This window comes from Phyllobates terribilis, unplaced genomic scaffold (assembly GCF_046119375.1).
Source record: "Phyllobates terribilis strain yellow unplaced genomic scaffold, ASM4611937v1 Scaffold_4__5_contigs__length_816908805, whole genome shotgun sequence".
Taxonomy (NCBI): domain Eukaryota; kingdom Metazoa; phylum Chordata; class Amphibia; order Anura; family Dendrobatidae; genus Phyllobates; species Phyllobates terribilis.
In genome coordinates, this window is record NW_027362764.1 from 126,224,298 (window position 1) to 126,247,178 (window position 22,881).

The following is a 22,881-nucleotide window of genomic DNA, read 5'->3' on the forward strand; positions in this document are numbered from 1 at the left end:
CATCAAGAGAATGCCAAGAGTGTGCAAAGCAATCATCAAAGCAAAAGGTGGCTACTTTGAAGAACCTAGAATATAAGACATATTTTCAGTTGTTTCACACTTTTTTGTTAAGTATATAATTTCACATGTGTTAATTCATAGTTTGATGCCTTCAGTGTGAATGTACAATTTTCATAGTCATGAAAATACAGAAAATTCTTTAAAAGAGAAGGTGTGTCCAAACTTTTGGTCTGTACTGTATATATATTTTTTCCCTTTTTTTTTTACAATGATAAAATCCACTATACAGTGTCAGAGGTTTGGACTTTTTAGCTAGTTCTGATTTTTATGGTCTTTACTAGGAGACATGTATTTATTTTATTACCTTGTCATGTCCTCCTTTGTAAAGACCATAAAAATTAGCAGTAGATAAAAAGGCTTTTATCACTGAGTGAGGATTTATAAAAAAAACAAACCTCAACACTCAGAAGTAGCGAGAATAAAATAAGAGCAAAAACGGGTCACATTTGACCTGGTAAAGGGTCCTCTGTAAGTCAGTGGATATGTTCAGATTTCTAAGAGCATCCTCAACATTGCTTTTGGCTTTAGATATATACATAGTGAAGTGTCCACTAAACACACCAGAGAGCAATAAGTAAAATAATTACAAGATATGAAAAATGATGACTCTCACCATTGTAACAATGGAAGTTTGATACAATTTAACTCAGTAATTAGGCATTCAGATATGCATCGCTACGCCAGGTAGATGGAGTAAAACAAATGACAGTTTTTCTTTCTCTGAACCCACATAATTGTATTTTTTCATGTGATTCCATATATTTTATTGAAGTAAAACATCAGTACATACTGTATTATAGCTTGATTTTTTTTACTAGACATTCAATGATCATAATTGACCTATTATACTAGTGAAGGGGTTGTTTGGTGAGCTAAGTACATTTTAATCAATAGATTTTGGAAGAAAATTAAGTTCCTCAATTGGATGTGTTTAAAAATAATGTTCCTGTGCTGAGATAATCTTATATATGTGCCCCTGCTGTGTACTGTGTAATGGCTGTGTCTGACCATGCAGATTCAGTTCATGGTCAGTAGATACCACAAAGTTCCTGGCAAAGGTAGGAAGCATAAGTCACTTATGATAAATGAGTATACAGATGAAACAACAGCGGCTGCTTTCTGAGTAACACGTTTCCCTGCCTGTTTTATCATAGGAATGAGTGTTTCTCCTGCATCACCAGTCCTAAATCAAGTCCGTGACATATAAGCTCAGCGGGCCACTGGAGCTCCTACATCACTGACTTGATTTATGATGAGTTCAAAGGGCTGGAGACACAGCAGAAAACATTCAAGCCTGTGATAAAAAAGGCAGGGAAATGTTACCTCAGAAAGGATCAGCTGGGAGTCCCTGATGTTTTGTCTGTATACTCCCTTATCATAAGTGGCTTAAGTTTCCCCTCTCGCCAGAACGTGTAGTATGTGCTGACCATGAACTGAATCAGCTGTGCATGGTCGGCAATAGCAAATAAGTTACATAGCAGGGGCACATTTATAAGATCATCTCGGCACAGGAACATTTTTTTTAAACTTTCAATTGTGGAACGTATTATTCCAAGATCTATTCATTAAAATGTACTTTGTGGGAAAACCCTTTTAATGCTCTAAACTAAAATTGCAAAAAGACTTCAATTCAATTAATATTTACACTACACACAAACAACTATTCATGAGAGTCAAATGAACGGGGACCCAACAGAAACAAAGACATTTTAACATGCAATAAAAATGTGGAAAAGTTTTCTAAAGGGATTGTCTCTTGACAGACAGACAGATGCTCTTTAAACATGGTAACAGACATATTATTCATCAGTCCAAAATCAACTATTCACTCTAGAAAGTAAGGTGCAAGCAGATATGAAACTAGTTCGTATGAAGGTCACATTGCTGTTTCATGGATTTCCAAACATTGACTTTAATGTGTTACATATAAACCCAGCTTCCTGGCAGCTTCTGAAATGCGGGGATTTTTCTTCTGAGGGAAAGGATAGTAGAGCAGTTTCTCTGTAGGAGAAGTCGGCTTAGAGGTCGGGAATGGGTACTGACTCCACGATGCAGGAATCGGGTTCTTAAGGGAAGATTTCCTGCGGACACTACTAACAGAGTAGTGATCTCCATTCAGGCCTTTCATTTCCACTGTCGTAGTACTGGGCGCAGGGAAATTTACCGGCTCACCTGAGCTCAGGAGTCTATCAAACAGTACAGTTTTGTCTGGTGTACTTGTTTCAAGAGCCGGCCGACTACTCAGCTGCACCATTCGATGAATATTCAGATGTGCGTGCCAAGTGCCATTTCTGCCCTTCAGATAATTCTTGTCGGACAACTCCAGAGTGACCTCTTTAACAGGGATCTGGTCCTTAAAGGCCTTATGTTTTCTGACTCTTTCGTTGATTTGGACAGTGTTCACATCTGGTTCTCGTAAAATCAGTTCATTGTCACCTGCAAAAGAAATTGAATTAAAAATAATTATTTTGTAATTAAATTTTTATTACTTTTCAAGATTTTTACTGTATAGGATAACCAGCAAGGAACCAAAGACCCTTACCTCTGGAAGTTATTACAAAATATTAGTGGTTATCATGTCCTACTGCTCCCTAAGTCTTAAAGCCATATCACTACTTCTTATGGAAGTAGTGATATAGCTGTATAGGCACTTGTCATTAAGCAAACATATTGCCTTTTTTGTAGAGATCCTATATACCAGTTATGAGGAATCAGGTGAAAAAACAAATGCAAATCAGGCTGGAAGTGCTCTGGGGGGTGTGTCTTTGCACTTGGAGTACTTCTTTCAAGTGCATTGACACGCCCCCAGTGCACATCCAGTCTGATTTGCACATCACTTCCATGCTACATTTTTCATGACTTGCACATCACATCTCTACAAAAAACTATCATTTTTATTGGTGGACAAGCATTTATACAATCATGCCAATGAGCCTACAGAGGCTCCCACTTGGCTTGTTGGGTAGTCTCGCAGCTCGGGGGTCCTGAATTCAAATTTGACCAAGGTTTATGAAGTTTGTACTTCCCGAATTTGCTTTGAAATCCTCTTTTCAGTACACACATAAACCACACTAATTGGTTAATTTGGAACTTATATTGTGGGGACATGGACTGATCTGATGTGAGGGGACAATCACTCTTCAGCGCCGTGGAGTATGTCGGTGCCATTTAAATAATTACAGTAGTAAATTCTATTTAACGTATGGTAAAGTTATTAGTGCTCATTTTCCTTTGTCCAGGTCTCTCTTTGTAGCATGGGGGTTAATTGAACACTGTTTACAAAGCCGCCTTGGCACACAGGTTTATATGCAGTAATTTTGTACACGTGGCAATGAGCTTTGTGTTTTGGAGGGAATCCAGTTTCTAGATTAAACAAGTCAAAGCTGATATGTCTCTAGGCATTGTACAGTGTGCGTGCACTGCTGTCCACAATGGCAATGCAAAACTAAAAGATATTGAACTGTCTATATATATATATATATATATATATATATATATATATATATATATTCATATAAATATTATATGTGTGTATTATATATTTAAAGTCATGGCTGTAGAGTAAGATACATGTTCAGTTTTGAAGGCTGGGAAAGTTGATAGAAGCTGTTACAGTTAATCAAGTCAGAACAGTTCTGTCTTATGCCCTATTATAACTAGTAGTGATTAAATCCGTAAATATTCTCAAATAATATTTCATAAGAAACTGGGTGTGATTAATATTGGCGCAGGAGTTTCTTCTCAGTGTAGGGTGTGCCGCATTCATCAATAAGATGCACAATCTCTTGCTAAATCTGCCTTGGAGTCATCTCCATCAGGACCTCCTCCTGTGACATCTTCTGTCGCCAGGTGCTGCTGTATTCATTCTGCGGACAGTACTGATTATAGAAGACATGTTGGAACCAGGAGCTCTGGACGGCACAGGCTCTGTCCAGCCATTTAGATTAGGGTGGCTGGGACCTGTAGTGCCATCCAGTCTGACAGTATTAGAGCTGGATAATACATTTGAAAAGCTTCCCTTGGCTGGTGTCCACAGTTTGGGACCCAGTCCTTTGTCTGCCCTTATTCACACAGAGGTCAGTTTTGACACATGGTAATTTTTTTTTAATATTAGACAGTGTAGGACTTTCCCGAACGGGTTCACCTTGTTGCGGTGGGATAGCTTTTATACTATTTTTGATCAAAAACAGTGTTACTAAGAACCCTATTTCATTTAAATGCACTTGCTTTTTATTTATTTGCAGCAAGGATTGTGTTCATTTTGCTTCTTGTAGGTTTTTCTGATTCATGGCCATTGTGAAACATGCATTTATGTGTTGAATGTATACCAACTTAAACCAAACTCAAATTTTGTGTTTTTTTTCTCATTATGGGTGTATGTGTTATCCAGCTGGAGTTATCAGCTCTCTGCTCTAGCCAATTGAAGAGCACCACACCCTACTTAAGCTTCCAGCTTACTGCTGAAATCTGCCAGATATAGTCTTTTTCTCCACTGGTTTAGTCATGTCTGTTTAACTCCTAGTAGTAGTATTATTTCTTGTTTTCAGCTTGACTTCTTTGCCTTGTGTTTTTGACTATTTTTACATATTCCGATTTTGCAGTTATGAAAGAGTCCGGCTATGTGCACATGTTCAGTATTTGATTGCAGAAATATTTGCAAGGTTTCTGCACCTCTTGGCAGCCAAAACGCTGCGGAAAAAAACGTGCTTTTTTGCAAGCGTTTTTTGATGCATTTTTGTATAGCAATGAATGCTTTTTGGAGCTAACTAAAGATATTTGAAAAAAGAAACGTAGGACATCGCTTTAACCCTTGGATTACCATCGGACTGGGGGTGAGTATATTGGTTAATTTAAATGATTAAAGAATGTGTCTGTTGTATTTCAAATAAAGTGTTTTATTGTTTGTGTGTGTTTATTTAGCTTTTTACTTACAGGCTTAGTAATGAGGGTGTCTGGTTGACACCTCTTCATCACTAAACAAAGGACTTGGTGTCAGCGACACCTAATCCCATAAACCCTAATCCCATTAGCCCTAATTCCCATTCATGTAATTTCTGGGGCAGCTGAGAGCTGCTAATTGTAGCCTAGGAAAGGGCCATTAGCCAAAAATGTTCCCTGGCTATTAATAACAGCCCAGAGTTGTTTGCTTAGCCTTTACTGGCTAGTTTACAGGAGTACCCCAGAAAAAAATGAACATGGGGTCCCCCTATAAATTCTAACCAGCAAAGGCTAGGCAGACAGCTGCAGGCTCATATTAATAGCCAGGGAAGGGGCCATGGATCCTGGCCCCCTCTGTGGCTAATAATATCAGCTCTCAGCGGCCCCAGAACTGGCGCATCCATAAGATGCGCCAAATCTGGTGCTTGGCCTCGCTCTTCCCACTTGCCCTGGTGCAGTGGCAAGTGAGGTAATAGGGTTGGGGTTCATGTCAGCCTTGTATTGGCAGCTGACATGAAGCCCAGGTTAGTAATGGAGGGCATCTACAAGATGTCCCCATTACTAACCCCGTAGTAAAGTTTTTGAAATAAAGACACAGCCAGAATAAAGTCTTTTATTTTAAATAAAATTACACAGTTTTAATCATTTATTTAAAAATAAAAAACACTGTATACTCACCTAACGTCCATTCCGCTGAAGCCATTGTCACCTGTAAAAAAAATAAAAAATAAAAAACAACCATATCTCTCACCTGTCCGAAGTGATGACATAATCCAGTGTCCCACGAAGATCTGGGTCACTTCTACAGCAGTCAAACCAGCAATCACTGGTGTGACTGTTCGAGAGGACAGCACTCTATAAACTGACAGGAATGTAATCACTCCTGTCAGTGTGTAGTGATGAGCTTCCGGGACGGAGGTCACTGGAGTTCAATCAGCTGATAAACTCTGGTGACCTCACGTACTGCATCAGTGGTGCATGAGAAAATTCTCACGCAGCACCGGTGCCGTGAGGTCACCAGAGCTCTCAGCTGATCATCAGCTGATTGAACCCCAGTGACCTCCGTCCCGGCAGCTCAGCGCTGTACACTGCTGGGAGCAATCGCGCTCCTGTCAGTGTATAGAGTGCTTCCAGATGATTGGATTGCCGTGGGACACTCATGATGACGGCGGTAGGTGATTATGAAGTGTTTTTTTTTATTTTAATATCGATTTATTTTAACATTTTTTTTTACATTGCACACAGACACTGGCTGAGGAGACTACTCTCACCTCAGCCGCACCTGCTCCCGCTGTTAACAGCTATGGGGCTCTCATGCTGGACATGGGGAGGCTATGGGGCTCTAATGCTGGACATTGGGAAGCTATAAGGCTCTAATGCTGGACATGGGGAAGCTATGGGGGTATCTTCCTGGACATGCGGAAGCTATAGGGGTGTCATCCTGGACATGGGGAGGCTATGGGGGGTGTCATCCTGGACATGGGGAGGCTATGAGGCATTCATGCTTGACATGGGAGGTTATGGGGGTCTCATGCTGGACATGGGGACACTATGGGGGTCTCATGCTGGACGTGGGGAGGCTATGGGGTTGTCATCCTGGACTTTTGGAGGCTATGGGAGTCTCTTGCTGGACATGGGGAGGATATGGGGCTCTCATGCTGGACATGGGGGTGTCATCCTGGACATGGGGAGGATATGGGGGTCTCATGCTGGACATGGGGAGACTATGGGGCTTTGATGCTGGACATGGGGAGGCAATGGGGCTCTCATCCTAGACATGGGGAAGCTATTGGGCTCTCATGCTGGACATGGGGAGGCTATTGGGCTCTCATGCTGGACATGGGGAAGCTGTGGACCTCTCATGCTGGACATGGGGAGGCTGTGGGGCTCTCATGATGGAGATGGGGAGGATGTGGGTCATTCATGCTGGACATGGGGAGGCTGTGGGACTCTAATGCTGGATATGGGGAGGCTGTGGGGTTCTCATCCTGGACATGGGGAAGCTGTGGGGATCTCATGCTGGACATGGGGAGGCTGTGGGGCTCTCATCCTGGGCAATGGGGAGGCTATGGTGCTCTCATCCTGGACAATGGGGAGGCTATGGTGCTCTCATCCTGGACAATGGGGAGGCTATGGTGCTCTCATCCTGGACAATGGGGAGGCTATGGTGCTCTCATCCTGGACAATGGGGAGGCTATGGGGCTCTCATACTGGGCATGGGGAGGCTATGGGGCTCTCATGCTGGCACGGGGAGGCTATGGGGCTCTCATGCTGGGCACGGGGAGGCTAGGGGCTCTCATGCTGGACATGGGGAGGCTGTGTGGGACTCATGCTGTAGATAGGAGGCTGTGTGGGGCTCATGCTGTATATGGAGAGGCTGTGTGGGGCTCATGCTGTATATAGGGAGGCTATGGGTTAGCTCTTATGGTATATGAGGGGCTGTGTGGGGGCTCATACAATATATAGAAGGGGCTGTTTTCAGGTTCAAACGGTATATAGGGGGATGTCAGCATACTTAATTCTGCTCAATATTAAGTTATACAATTAATCTAATTATGAATAATATAATAATTATAATTAATATGTTAATATTGGTTCGGCAATCCACAACAGTCTCTTGTGGCCCCCTCAGGAAAATTAATTGCCCAATTGTGCTCTAATGGCACCAACATTTGGCGTAAACCACTTATATATATTCACATTTCAAGACTGTTCAAGAGCTGCATTTTCACAGGATGATCACGGCCATTAAACGACCCCCGATCGGCTGTATGTAAGCTAATTTGCAGTAGTTTAATAGCCAGTTTAGACAGTTCAACTTCTGATCATGAACACAATCTTTCTTTGAGCATAGCATATCAATGTTCTCAGAATCACATGTCCTCTTTACCAGTGGTGGACACAGACAGTAGAGGGTCCCTGTGCAAGAACAGTATATGGGCATTTTGCAGTCTAATAGCTCATCATAATACACAATTCCACCTGCTTTGGAGGTGTAAATCACCCCTCTTACTTCTTGGGCCCCTGTGCGGCCGCCCGTGTTGCACCAATGGTGTGTCCGCCCCTGCTGTTTTGCTGTTTACACAGGACAATCTGCTGCTGCTAACAATGACTTTTAACCCCTTAGTGACGGAGCCAATTATGTCCTTAATGACCAGGCCAAATTTTACAATTCTGACCAGTGTCACTATGAGGTAATAAGTCTGGAACGCTTCAACGGATCCCACTGATTCTGATATTTTTTTCCATGACATATTGTACTTCATGATAGTGCTAAAATTTCTTCTATATGACTTTTGCTTATTTGTGAAAAAAAATGGAAATTTGGCGAAAATTTTGAAAACTTTGCAATTTTTAAACTTTCAATTTTCATGGCCTTAAATCAGAGTCATGTCACACAAAATAGTTAATAAATAACATTTCCAACATGTCTACTTTACATCAGTACAATTTTTGCAACACATTTTTTTTTGTTAGGAAGTTATAAGGGTTAAAAGTTGACCAGCGAGTTCTCATTTTTCCAACAAAATTTACAAAACCATTTTTTAGGGCCCAGATCACATTTGAAGTGACTTTGAGGGGTCTATATGACAAAAAAATATCCAAAAGTGACACCATTCTAGAAGTTTAACCCTTCATGTGCTTCACAGTAACTGAAGCAAAGTTGAAGGGAAAAATGAACATTTAACTTTTTTCACACAAATTTTACTTCAGACCCCAATTTTTTTATTTTCGCAAGGGTAACAAGAGAAAATGGACCACAAAATTGTTGTGCAATTTCTCCTGAGCATGCCGATACCCCATATGTGGGGGAAAACCACTGTTTAAGCGCACAGCAGGGCTCAGAAGGGAAGTAGCACCGTTTGACTTTTTGAATGCAAAATTGTCTGGAATCTAGATTGGATGCCATGTCGCGTTTGGAGAGCCCCTGATGTGCCTAAACAGTGGAAACCCCTCACAAGTGACACCATTTTGGAAGCTAGACCCCTCAAGGAACTTATCTAAATGTGTGGTGAGCACCTTGAACCCCCAGGTGCTTCACAGAAGTTTATAATATAGAGCCATGAAAATAAAAAATCTAACTTTTTCCACAAAAATTATCTTTTAGCCCCAATTTTTTTATTTTCACAAGGGTAACAGGAGAAAATGGACCCCGAGAATTATTGTGCAATTTCTCCTGAGTATGCTGATACCCCATATATGGTGAAAAACTACTGTTTGGGCGCAAGGCAAGGCTCGGAAGGGAAGGAGCACTGTTTCACTTTTTGAATGTAAAATTTGCTGGCCTAATTAGCGGATGCAATGTCGCGTTTGGAGAGCCCCTGATGTGCCTAAACAGTGGAAACCTCCCACAAGTCATTTTGGAAACTACACCCCTCAAGTATTAACGGATATTGTGAGCATTTTAAACCCAGAGGTGCGACACAGAATTTGATAACATTAGGTCGTTATATTGAATATGTTGTCATTAGTGATGAGCGCGGGTGCTCGGGTATGCACCAAGTATCACGGGTCCTTGAGTGACATACTCGAGTCCCCGCCCCGCGTGTTTTGAGGCTGTTAGACACCCCAAAAAACCATGCAGGGATTGCCTGTAAATGGCAGGCGATCCCTGCGTGTTTTTTTTTTTGCTGTATAACAGCCACGAAACATATGAGGTGGGGACTCGAGCATGTCACTCAAGGACCCACGATACTCAGTGCATACCCGAGCTCCTGATGCAAACTAAAGTAGCAAGCACTTGCGCTCAACACTAATCGTCATATCGTCACCATTTTTTTCTTTACTTTTGAAAAATTCCCAACCCCAACACAACCACAGCACCTTAACCCTAATACAACCCCAACACAACCCTAACCCTGATTCATCCCCAACCCCAACACAACCCTAACCCTAATACAACCCCAACACAACCCTAACCCTGATTCATCCCCAACCCTACCCCTAATCCTAACCCCAACGCAACCCTACCCCTAATCCTAACCCCAACACAACCCTAACCCTAATCCTAACCCCAGCCCTAACTGCAAAGAATGGAAACATTTTTTTTTATAATTTTTATCTCGCTAAGAGGGTGACAAAGGGGGATTTGATTTATTATTTTTTTTCTTTTGATCACTGTGATAAACCCTATCACAGTGATCAAAATGATCCAATAGGAAAGTTCCCTATTCTTGTCGGGTACCGGCCGGCAGATCTCAGCTGGCGCACTGCGCATGCGCCCGCCATTTCTTTTTTACTGGAAGATGACGGAGGGCCTGGGAATGGATCAGGAGATCCGGTGGATGGCAGAAGTGCGGGAAGGGCACGAGGGGGAGGGGAGCGGGGCTTCATTTCTCTCTCCTCTGACATGTCAGAGGAGAGAGAAATGATTGTAACCACAGGCACACTTTTTTTTTTCGTGATCACCATTATCCACTGAATAACGGTGATCACACAATCGGGACCGCAAAAATGGCCCTGATCAAGTTCTCCAGATTTTCCAACGCTGCGGGGCGCTACGCTGTTATTCCTCAGCGCTGTAAAACAGTGGCGCTGAAGAGTAAGTACCCTTAACTGCCGCCGTGAAAAGGCATATCAGTGGTCATTAAGGGGTTAATGAAACTCAAACACTCGTCTTTTGGGTGATCAGTAGCCTGTTTACACACACTGATAATTGGGAAAGGAGCTTTTCTGATTATTGGCCAGTGTAAGTGCACCCCAAGTTTGCACTGTCTAAAACAGGGGTCCCCAACCTGTAGCTCAGGAGCCACATGTGGCTCATAGTCCTATGAATTGTGGCTCGCGGATGTCGGCCAGCTTGGTGTTTTAACTCCAGGTTTAGCAAACAGGTATGAAGATCACATCTCAAAATGGTGAATTCTGTGAGTAGCACTGCACAGAAGAGCAGATCTGGATGCACATATACTGGTCTTAGGGGTTTAGAGATAATTTAAGCATGGTAGGTTGGAGACAGGATGATACTACCTGTCAGAGGAGGTGCTTGAAGCTGAATGTGACTGTAACATCCCTGGCGGCGTGCTGGCATGGCTTACCATCTCCCACGATGCAAGACCGCCAACTTACCCATCAGTCCAGGCTGCACACTTTGCTTCATTACTTGCTGTGTGCATGTCTCTTGTCTGATTGCTTAGGGCAGGGGCCCTGTTACTTCCTGATTCTTAAAGTTACAGTGTGCGCAGTCCTAATGCGTCCCCAGCCTATTGCTGAGAGTCACTGGATACTTAATTCCCCTCCACCCAGTAGGAGGTGCCTGAGCAACACGTTCTTTCAGTATGTTCTGTGCAACTGAGTTGCCAGGTTCTGTCCTGTATCTTGTCTGTTTCCGCCACCCTGGGGGCTGAGTACCCAGGCCCACTACCTGTATCGGTGACTTCTAGTCTATTCCGCCACCCTGGGGGCTGTGTTCCCAGGCTCGTTACCTGTATCGGTGACTTCTAGTCTATTCCGCCACCCTGGGGGCTGTGTTCCCAGGCTCGTTCCTGTATCTGTTCCAGGTTCAGTTCCTGTCTGAACTGTGTCCTAGTCCGTTACCGGTTTGTCTCTATGTCCTATCCTTTCCTTTTCCTGCAGTGTCTGAACCTGCACCTAACTCCAACTTGTTGTCTCTGTACTTCTGTTTGTGAGTTTTGTGTCCACTCGTTACTTCATTGCAAGTACCTTGTGTGTATCTGGTTCTGCTTGTCCTGTTTCCCTGCCTCCGTTTCTACCTCCTGTGTTCTAGCTATCTTCCTGTGTTTCCCAGTCTGTTCCATGTGAGCAGAGCCCTGTCCTGTCTGCCTGCACCTTCTGCTCTGCGGTTACGCTCTGCTCCGTTCTGCCTCGCTTGCCCTCCGCACCTGCGTTTTCTCTCTGCTCTGCTTGCCCTCCGCGCCTGCGGGTTTCGCTCTGCTCGCCCTCCGCGCCTGCGGGTTTCGCTCTGCTCGCCCTCCGCGCCTGCGGGTTTCACTCTGCTCGCCCTCCGCGCCAGTGTGTTGGGAGAATACTGAATAGGGGTATTGTGGGAACCCCTGGATCTTGATATTCTGCTTCTGGGTGATTTCTGTGGAAAAGCTTTGGTTATCATTATACTCGTAATGGGGGCTTTGGTTGCCACTACTGTGAGGGGGCAGGAGCTGGATGTGGCTCGCGACCCTCTCTCGGAGTTAAATGTGGCTCTCAAGGTCAGAAAGGTTGGGGACAACTGGTCTAAAAATTAGTTAGGATTAGTAAATCAGCTCCAGAGACCTTGGTATGGATCCAACCCAGTGTAATGTTATTGCCATCTCCCCTGCATGGTTTCCCTTCCGACATCCATTTAGGGACGCTGGCATACTGATTGCTTCAGCCCCGCGGCATGGTCCCTGGTGTGCTTCCTGTCCTCTGCTCTTAAAGGGGCAGCGTGCGAATATAGTAAATGCCCTCAGCTTGTTGCCGAGAGGCATTTAGCATAATCAGTTCACCTGCTGGATGGCTCTCAGCCTATTACTGAGAGTCATACTGTATAAAAGACTCCCTCTCTTTTAGTAAGTCACCGAAGCAACAGCTTTCATTAGTATGTAGTCTCCCCTACTAGTGAGTTGTTTGGCCGTACCGCGACCAGAGGACCTATGTCCTGAACCCGAATCCCTGTTCCCGGTGTGGCCAGTGCCTGAACATTGTCCCCTCGTCCTGGTGCGGCCAGTCCTGTCCCCGAAGTCCCCTGGACCCGGTGTGGCCAGTGCCTGAACATTGTCCCCTTGTACTGGTGCGGCCAGTCCAGCTTCCGAAGTCCCCTGGTCCCGGTGCGGCCAGTATCTGAACGCTTTCCCTATCTGAATCACTGTGTCAGTAACCGTTCTGCAGTGATCCTGAACTGAACCTATTACTCTGAATGAAGCCCTAGTCTGTCAGCTAACCTGCCCCTGGAGTCAGCTGCTGCAGTACCGGCATCTGCCTAGGAGTGGTACCTGGTGGCTGCCTGAAGCCCAGCCTGTCTCCACCATCTGGAGCTGCAGTGAACACCAGGTAGCCTCTTAGCTACGCCCCTACCTAGGCAGACCCCACCCTGTGGCATAGTGGGTCCACCAATCCACATTCGCCACTGGTTGGGCATAACACGCAGGAACTCGGTGCTGCAATTAACAATGCTAACCATAGAGCCAAATAAAAATCATGGCAGTATTATGACATTGCAGATCCTACACAGAAAGGTACCACACTTATACTAGAGTAAAATATATTATTTATTAAATTTGTTTAAAACATATAGTCTGTCATTTTAAAAAAACAAACATACAGATATGTATACTGGGGAAGTATCAAACACATGAGTGGACATATAGGGGTAGGGGTGTAATAGGAAACAGGATGTGGTCAGTAAATAATGAATTCATGAGGGAATATACAGTATGTTTTAAACAAATGTAATACATATATTTTACTGTACTTGTATAAATGTGGTACCTTTATTAGTAGGATCTATGATTTATTGGTACTCACCTATTCTTTTTTGTGAATTGGTTTTCCAATATTATGACATTGTCAAAGTGCTGACTACAATTTAAGATTTTGGTGCCTTGATTTCCACCTTTAGATACATGAACATAGTTTATATTTCTGGTTGGGGTTATTTATGTAAGATAACAAGAGACACACCCAGCAGATATAGTGCTGTGTAAAACACTGATGTCTTCAGACAGATTAAACAGTTAAACAGAGATGTCTGATATGGAAAAGTAACTCAAATGGACTGAACATTTTGCCAAAACAAACCTTCAAGTTCCTGAGTGCAGCCTACTCCTGAGGTATAGCGATAAATGAAATAATGGGGCATTGTATAGAAAACAAACCAAAGGCAGCATTACAGGGTTGTGTGTCATACTAATGGTTCATAGACCGGTAAGACTCGATGTTAACTCCACATGAGTTATAGTCTGAGATAAAAGCCCCATTACATCATTATCGGCTTCCTGAGAGGCTTACACATAATTATCAGACCCACTTAAGTGTTCTTTCACTTTACTTTTTTTTTGCTGTAGTTTGCAAAGAGTATAAAGTACCCTAAAAAGTATGCAAACTGTATCTTTCGCAAGTGTGTGTATATATGTGTATATATGTGTGTGTGTGTAATATATATATATATATATAATAAATATATATGTGTATGTATGTGTGTGTGTATATATGCATATATATATATATATATATATATATATATATATATATATATATATATATATATATATATATATATATAGCACATTACATGCACACACTTTTTTCTGGGAGTCAGTGGACAATGTATGAATGTTAATTTGTCATCCTATTGTATAAGTCCTAAAACATTGAACAAATAATCTACACCGTAATGTGTTCTATAAGTGCAGCATTGAAGATGATGAGTTTAGTAGTCTGCAAATATTACACAAATTCAATTAATAGGGAAACCGAGAGATAGAGGCAGTGACAGCCTTAGTGTGATTGATCAGTGATACAATGTAGTGGCTATAACACTAATGCTGGCGCCCCTGCATGGTTCCCCTTCCTCCTTTATGCAGGGACGGCGACATTCTCACCTCCCTGTCGTTTGTGCACACTGCACAGACTTTCCGGCTGCGTGCGCTCTCCCCTGCTCTTAAAGGGGCAGCGTGCGTAGTTTGAAAGTGCCCCTAGCCAATAGCTGGGAAGCATCTTGTATAAAAGGCACCTGGTGGTCCCTGAACACTGAAGCCTCACCTGGTGGTACCTGAACCCTGAAGCTGCATTGGTGGTACCTGAACCCAGAGAAGCCTCAGCGACAGTACCTCAACCCTGTAACCGTTCCGTCAGTACTTGAACCTGCACCTGTGTCAGTCCTCGTTAGTGCTCCTTAGTCTGTACTGTCTGAGCCCGTTCCAGTATCTGAATCCAGCCCTGTCTGTGACTCCGTGTCAAGTAAACAATGGTGCAGCGGTCTCAGGGAGCGCCAAAGGAATACTGGAAAATTTAATAGATGGCAACCGACTTTTATTCTTCCTCCAATACCACTGCCACAACGCGTTTCAACGGTCTAAGCCGTCTTCATCAGGTGGGGTGGCAGTGGTATTGGAGGAAGAATAAAAGTCGGTTGCCATCTGTTAAATTTTCCAGTATTCCTTTGGCGCTCCCTGAGACCGCTGCACCATTGTTTACTTGTTAAATATCTCCATACGGAGCCAAAGCGGCAGGAGCAGCTGGGCATATTTGGATGTGTGAGGACCTGTGGTTATCCAGCCACCGGGTTAAACTACTGAGGACCTGCGGTGACGTGGTATCTGGTCCAGCAGGATCGTGTGACCACTTGAGGAGCACGGAGTTGCGAGGCAAACACCGACAGGACGGTACTACAAATAGAGGTGACCCGGAGCCTCATTAATCACACGCTTAATCTTGGTTGTGTAGACGTACACAACCATCACAGGTGAGTGTACTGGCACTTTTTAAATGATTTAAATAGCCCTGTGAGTCTACACATGCGCCCTTTCTTTTCTTTTCGCATGTGACTCAGTGTCGGTATCCATTCTGTCAGAGCACCCAGAACCTGAGTAGTCTGAACAGAGTCCGAATCCTTTCTGTGACTCCCGAGTCCTTATCTGTGTTGGCGAACCTGACGCCTGCGGTCAGCAGCCGCAGTACTGGGGACTGCCTAGCAGTGGTACCTGTTGGCTACCTGCAGCTCAAATCTGGAGATCCAGTAAAAACCAGGTAGCCGCTTAGCCACGCCCCTCCTAGGTAAGCCCGGCCCCGTGGCACAGTGGGACCATGAACCACATGCTACAACTGTGGGCATTACAGCGGTATTTGTCTTGCTGCATTTGAATTTTTAATGCACTAGAATGCAGAAGCAAGACAACACAATATTTTCGCGGGAAAAAAAATCTGAAATCAGCGTCAGCCAGAGATGTTGTTCTTGTTTGTCACCAGCGACTGTACTGAGTTTTTGCATTTTTTTGTGCAATCATTTATGTGACAAGTGGGATTAATTGTTTTCTAAAAATGCAAAATAAAATTCCCTAAAATCAAAAAATTGTGACTGTCTACCTCACAAAGTGTACATGTCGCAATTTTTTTCTCATCTATTTTACATCTGTACATGCCTGCCATACCAATACAGCACCCTGTTGCAACTGGTGGCTTTTTGGTTGTTTACCTATGTAGAAAATCTCATTTTGTCATTTTTGGGAAGGGGGTTGAAAAAAAATAGAAAAAATGGAGACATCTATTAGTGCATGTCAGTTTCGCACACTAGTTTTCCTAGTCCAATTTGACAACCGTACACCCCAAACCTATACTGCAACCTGCTGCCACATTTTGCTTTCTGTACATGTACCTATCAACTTAGCATTTCTTATTACCGTATATACTTGAGTATAAGCCGACTTTTTTTCCGCACATTTTTTGTGCTGAAAAGCCCTCCTCGGCTTATACTCGGGTATATACTCAAATATAATTCTGTTGGTGAATAGTGGGAGGGTTGCGACGGCAGAGGAGCGGGGCACACATAGTAGCCAGCTGCTGCAGCTACCACGTGTGCCCGCTGCTAAAGGGAAATGAATATTGCCTCTTCTCCACTCCCATGGACATGGAGCAGAATGAATATTCATTCTCTTTAGTAGCGGGCACAGAGGAGCGCTGAGCTGCAACTCCTGCTGACAGTGCCCACCACTAAAGAGAATACATATTCGCTCCTCTCCACACACATAGTCCCAGCGTGGAGAGAAGTGAATGCCTGCAGCTCACATCAGTGTCTGAAAGCGCATGGCAGTGACGTCATGCACTGTTCAGATGCTGACATGAGCTGCTGCAGGAGAACAGGTCTCAGTGCTGAAGCAGAGGTGAGGAAGGAAGGTGAGTATAAGTGTTTATTTTTGACGTGTGCAGTGATCGGGCTATACTTACCAGGATTGAGGGATGAGGGGGTGCCATACATACCAGGATTGGTGATTAGGGGGCCATACATACCAGGATAGTGGATGAGGAGGCAATGCATACCAGGATTGGGGACAAGGGGGCCATGCATACCAGGATTGGGGATGAAGTGGTCATACATACCTAGATTGGGGATGAGCGGGGCCATGCATACCAGGATTGGGGATGAGGTGGCCATACATACCAGGAAGAGGGATGAGGGATGCCATGCATACTAGGATTGGGGGATGAGGGTGCCATGCATACCAGGATTGGGGGATGAGATGGCCATGCAAACCAGGATTGGAGGATGAGGGGGGCATGCATACTGGGATTGTGGGATGAGGGGGTCATGCATACTAGGATTGGGGGAAGAGGGGGCCATGCATACCATGATTGGGGGATGAAGGGGCCATGCATACCAGGATTGGGGGATGAGGTGGCCATAAATACCAAGATTGGGGATGAGGGGTGCCATGCATACCATGATTGTGGATGAGGAGGCCATGCATACCGAGATTGGGGATGAGGGGTGCCATGCATACCAGGATTGTGGATGAGGAGGCCATGCATACCGAGATTGGGGATAAGGGGGGCCATGCATACCAGGATTGGGGATGAAGTGGTCATACATACCAGGAAGAGGGAGGAGGGGTGCCATGCATACCAGGATTGGGGGATGAGGGGGCCATGCATACCAGGATTGGGGGATGAGGGGGCCATGCATACCAGGATTGGGGGGTGAGGGGGCCATGCATACTAGGATTGGGGGGTGAGGGGGCCATGCATATCAGGATTAGGGGATGAGGGGGCCATGCATACCAGGATTTGGGGGATGAGATTGCCATGCATACCAGGATTGGAGGATGAGGGGGTCATGCATACCAGGATTGGAGGATGAGGGGGCCATGCATACCAGGATTGGGGGATGAGGGGGCCATGCATACCAGGACTGGGGGATGAGGGGTATACTCGAGTATATATGGTATATCCTGTTTTGGAAAAGGTTGAATAATTGGTGTTGAAAAGATTGTCAAAGCTTAATTGTAGTATTGTACAAAATGTATGGTAAAAGAAAAAGTGGCAGTTGCAATGGACAATTCATACATTGCGTACATAGAATAATCTTATCTAGCAGTGATATTCGCAACGGTATTTAAAACCGTGGATGTCATTGCAAAGAAGTAGGGAAGTCGTACATTTCACCCTTCACTTTAGACAGGATGAAATTCACACCTACAGCTGATATCAATTTACTCTTTAAATATATTTCACAGGATGTTCATAAGATTTGTTAAAAAAAATACACTTTGCAGGCTCGTACAATGATGTGGATTTGCACTCTGAGGATTTAGCAATATGCATAAGCTGGACATGTACAGACCAAAAGTTTGGACACACCTTCTCATTTAAAGATTTTTCTGTATTTTCATGACTATGAAAATTGTACATTCACACTGAAGGCATCAAAACTATGAATTAACACATGTGGAATTATATACTTAACAAAAAAGTGTGAAACAACTGAAAATATGTCTTATATTCTAGGTTCTTCAAAGTAGCCACCTTTTGCTTTGATGACTGCTTTGAACACTCTTTGCATTCTCTTGATGAGCTTCAAGAGGTTGTCACCGGAAATGGTCTTCCAACAATCCTGAAGGAGTTCCCAGAGATGCTTAGCACTTGTTGGCCCTTTTGCCTTCACTCTGCGGTCCAGCTCACCCCAAACCATCTCGATTGGGTTCAGGTCTGGTGACTGTGGAGGCCTGGTCATCTGGCGTAGCACCCCATCACTCTCCTTCTTGGTCAAATAGCCCTTACACAGCCTGGAGATGTGTTTGGGGTCATTGTCCTGTTGAAAAATAAATGATGGTCCAACTAAACGCAAACCGGATGGAATAGCATGCCGCTGCAAGATGCTGTGGTATCCATGCTGGTTCAGTATGCCTTCAATTTTGAATAAATCCCCAACAGTGTCACCAGCAAAGCACCCCCACACCATCACACCTCCTCCTCCATGCTTCACGGTGGGAACCAGGCATGTAGAGTCCATCCGTTCACCTTTTCAGCGTCGCACAAAGACATGGTGGTTGGAACCAAAGATCTCAAATTTGAACTCATCAGACAAAAGCACAGATTTCCACTGGTCTAATGTCCATTCCTTGTGTTCTTTAGCCCAAATAAGTCTCTTCTGCTTGTTGCCTGTCCTTAGCACTCGTTTCCTAGCAGCTATTTTACCATGAAGGCCGGCTGCGCAAATTCTCCTCTTAACAGTTGTTTAAGAGATGTGTCTTCTGCTCGAACTCTGTGGCATTGACCTGGTCTCTAATCTGAGCTGCTGTTAACCTGCGATTTCTGAGGCTGGTGACTCAGATAAACTTATCCTCAGAAGCAAAGGTGACTCTTGGTCTTCCTCTCCTGGGGTGGTCCTCCTGTGAGCCAGTTTCTTCGTAGTGCTTGATGGTTTTTGCAACTGCACTTGGGGACACTTTCAAAGTTTGCCCAATTTTTCGGACCGACTGACCTTAATTTCTTAAAGTAATGATGGCCACTCGTTTTTCTTTACTTAGCTGCTTTTTCCTTGCCATAATACAAATTCTAACAGTCTATTCAGTAGGACTATCAGATATGTATCCACCTGACTTCTGCACAACACAATTGATGGTCCCAACCCCATTTATAAGGCATGAAATCCCACTTATTAAACCTGACAGGGCACACCTGTGAAGTGAAAACCATTTCCGGTGACTACCTCTTGAGGCTCATCAAGAGAATGCCAAGAGTGTGCAAAGCAGTCATCAAAGCAAAAGGTGGCTACTTTGAAGAACCTAGAATATAAGACATATTTTCAGTTGTTTCACACTTTTTTGTTAAGTATATAATTCCACATGTGTTAATTCATAGTTTTGATGCCTTCAGTGTGAATGTACAATTTTCATAGTCATGAAAATGCAGAAAAATCTTTAAATGAGAAGGTGTGTCCAAACTTTTGGTCTGTACTGTATATGTTTGGAAATATACTTACTACTTCCTTAGTTTGATGTAATAGATATCTAGACTTACTGAAAATGTAATTTGTATGTTCAAATCTTAAACTGGTGCATTTCATGTTATGTAAAATGTCAATATGCTAGCCCAAGCCAATTACCTTACTTTATGTGCCCTGATCCTGAATACGAGCAGTTCAGAGGCTTTGCTCACCTTACAATTAACTTTCAACAGTGATTATAAGCTTTTACTGCAGCTATCTATGACTGTTAACCCTTTTGGCATTAATTTAGCTTTATCTAGGACTTTGTAAAACGTAAACATTTCCATCTATTTAGCTGCTGTAAGGCTGCATTTACACTGGCTGATCGTGCCCGTTCGGCTACATGTAAGCTGTTTGGTGTTCGTTTAATAGCCTGCTTAGACAGGTCAACTGCACCTCCATGTCCACAGATTGATTGTTAATACAATTGTTATATGTGCATAGGCTGTCCGTGTTCTTGGCAGCATATGTTCTGTTTACACAGGATAATGTGCTGCCGAGAAAGATGATTTTTTAAGCTAGTGTAAAAATCATTTCACCTGACGATCGAGCATTTTGCTTGTTGATCAGGTGATTGGCTGGCAGTTTAGACATTGTTCCTAGGAATGTGTAAAAGCAGTCAAAATTCTTTGATTTAAGTAAATGTAAATAAACTTAAAGGGGTTTTCCAGGACTTTGCTTATTTTTCCCTATGGGCCTAAGAACTTACAGGCAGGTACTTGCTAACTACCTGCCTGGTATGCCCACGGCCAATCTCTGCCAGCTCAGAGCGGTCACCGATCTCTGCTGCCGGCGATTCTGTGACTTCCCATGACGTCACACTGACAAAGCAGCTTCTTCTCTTTTGCTCTGTTGACAGAGCGTCTCTGCCTATGTCATGCGGATTGACCGCAGGCTCCCCGCTGCCAATTGGCATGATGTTGGCAGTAATGCCCTGTTGAAAGAGCAGACTGGAAGAGCTGCTCTGTTGACATAAGGTCAAATGAAGCAGCAGAATCACTGCTAGGAGCGGTCCATGACGACTCTGAGCCAGCAGAGATTGGCGCCAGGCAGAACAGATGGGTAGTTGGCAACTATCTGGCTGTAAGTTCTCAGGCCCATAGGGAAAAATAAGCAAAGTCCCAGAGAACCCCTTTAAAATAATATAAAGTTATTTTTTGCCTTTTATCTGTAAATGAGTGATATTCATGTAGAAAAAGATAGTAAAATGTGACCATATGTAACAACTATTGGACTGATTCACAGGCAGGGGGCTGTACAAGATTAAAAAAAACATGGTTACCTTCTTCCCCCTGTGTGGGGCTGTATAAGGCAGGAGAGCTGTAAATCCTCCATTTACTACCCAAGGATTGAGGAAACATTCATAATGAAATAAGCAAACTTGTAGGCATTTACCTTAAGTGGACTCATTGAGTTATTTGTGGGACTTTACAGAACCCAACACTAGTTACTTTACTGGTCACCCAAAAGGTCGTGGGGAGAGGATGCTGCATTTTGCCACAGGAATGACTGAATCTTGGCTGTCCAGTGCAAGGGCAAGTATAGCAAGTGGAATAAGCCCAGTTTGATTTGCTACTTTGATCTATGTGGTTACTCCAGTGCCAAGCACCACCACGTTCTCACAAGGGGATTACTGGCTGCAGCAGTCAGGAGAAGATGGAAGAAAAGGTTTGACAGCAATGGTGGAGAGATTGTAGGTCTGTCTGGTGCCTATTGGAACTGCAGTTGCCCTGTAATTTAGGGTGCATTTACCCTGGCCAATTATCAAGCTCGTTTCCAATAATTGCCTAGTGTAAATAGGCTGACAATCACCTGACAAATGAGCAAAATGCTCGTTCCTTGGCTGAAATGATTTTTAACCTTGCTTAAAAATCCTCATTCTCAGCAGCACATTGTCTTGTGTAAACAGGACATGTGCTGCTGAGAACAGTGACTGTCTATGCACACAACACTATTGTACACTGCTCAAAAAAATAAAGGGAACACTTAAACAACAGAATATAACTCCAAGTAAATCAAACTTCTTTGAAATCAAACTGTCCACTTAGGAAGCAACACTGATTGACAATCAATTTCACATGCTGTTGTGCAAATGGAATAGACAATAGATGGAAATTATTGGCAATTATCAAGACACCATCAATAAAGGAGTGGTTCTGCAGGTGGGGACCACAGACTACATCTCAGTACCAATGCTTTCTGGCTGATGTTTTGGTCACTTTTGAATGTTGGTTGTGCTTTCACACTCGTGGTAGCATGAGACGGACTCTAAAACCCACAGAAGTTGCTCAGGTAGTGCAGCTCATCCAGGATGGCACATCAATGCGAGCTGTGGCAAGGAGGTTTGCTGTGTCTGTCAGCGTAGTGGCCAGAGGCTGGAGGCGCTACCAGGAGACAGGCCAGTACACCAGGAGACGTGGAGGGGGCCGTAGGAGGGCAACAACCCAGTAGCAGGATCGCTACCTCCGCCTTTGTGCAAGGAGGAACAGGAGTAGCACTGCCATAGCCCTGCAAAATGACCTCCAGCAGGCCACAAATGTGCATGTGTCTGCACAAACGGTTAGAAACCGACTCCATGAGGGTGGTATGAGGGCCCAACGTCCAAAGATGGGGGTTGTGCTCACAGCCCAACACCGTGCAGGACGCTTGGCATTTGCCACAGAACACCAGGATTGGCAAAGTCGCCACTGGCGCCCTGTGGTCTTCACAGATGAAAGCAGGTTCACACTGAGCATATGTGACAGACGTGACAGAGTCTGGAGGCACCGTGGAGAGCGATCTGCTGCCTCCAACATCCTTCAGCATGACCGGTTTGGCAGTGGGTCAGTAATGGTGTGGGGTGGCATTTCTTTGGAGGGCCGCACAGCCCTCCATGTGCTCTCCTGAGGTAGCATGACTGCCTTTAGGTACCGAGATGAGATCCTCAGACCCCTTGTGAGACCATATGCTGGTGCGGTTGACCCTGG

General features: G+C 44.1%; 2 protein-coding genes across 2 annotated transcripts in view; one reads left to right on the top strand and one right to left on the bottom strand.

The window, feature by feature from the left end:
- XYLB (xylulokinase) overlaps positions 1-22,881 on the top strand; it is a 452,351-nt gene that overhangs the window by 27,904 nt on the left and 401,566 nt on the right. The gene's annotated exons all lie outside the window — the stretch shown is intronic.
- CUNH9orf152 (chromosome unknown C9orf152 homolog) overlaps positions 795-22,881 on the bottom strand; it is a 31,148-nt gene continuing 9,061 nt past the window's right edge. The window contains exon 2 of the mRNA XM_073677732.1: positions 795-2,496. Within this exon, the coding sequence (XP_073533833.1) occupies positions 1,973-2,496 (524 nt within the window). The 3' untranslated portion in view covers positions 795-1,972. The remainder of the gene's footprint in view (positions 2,497-22,881) is intronic.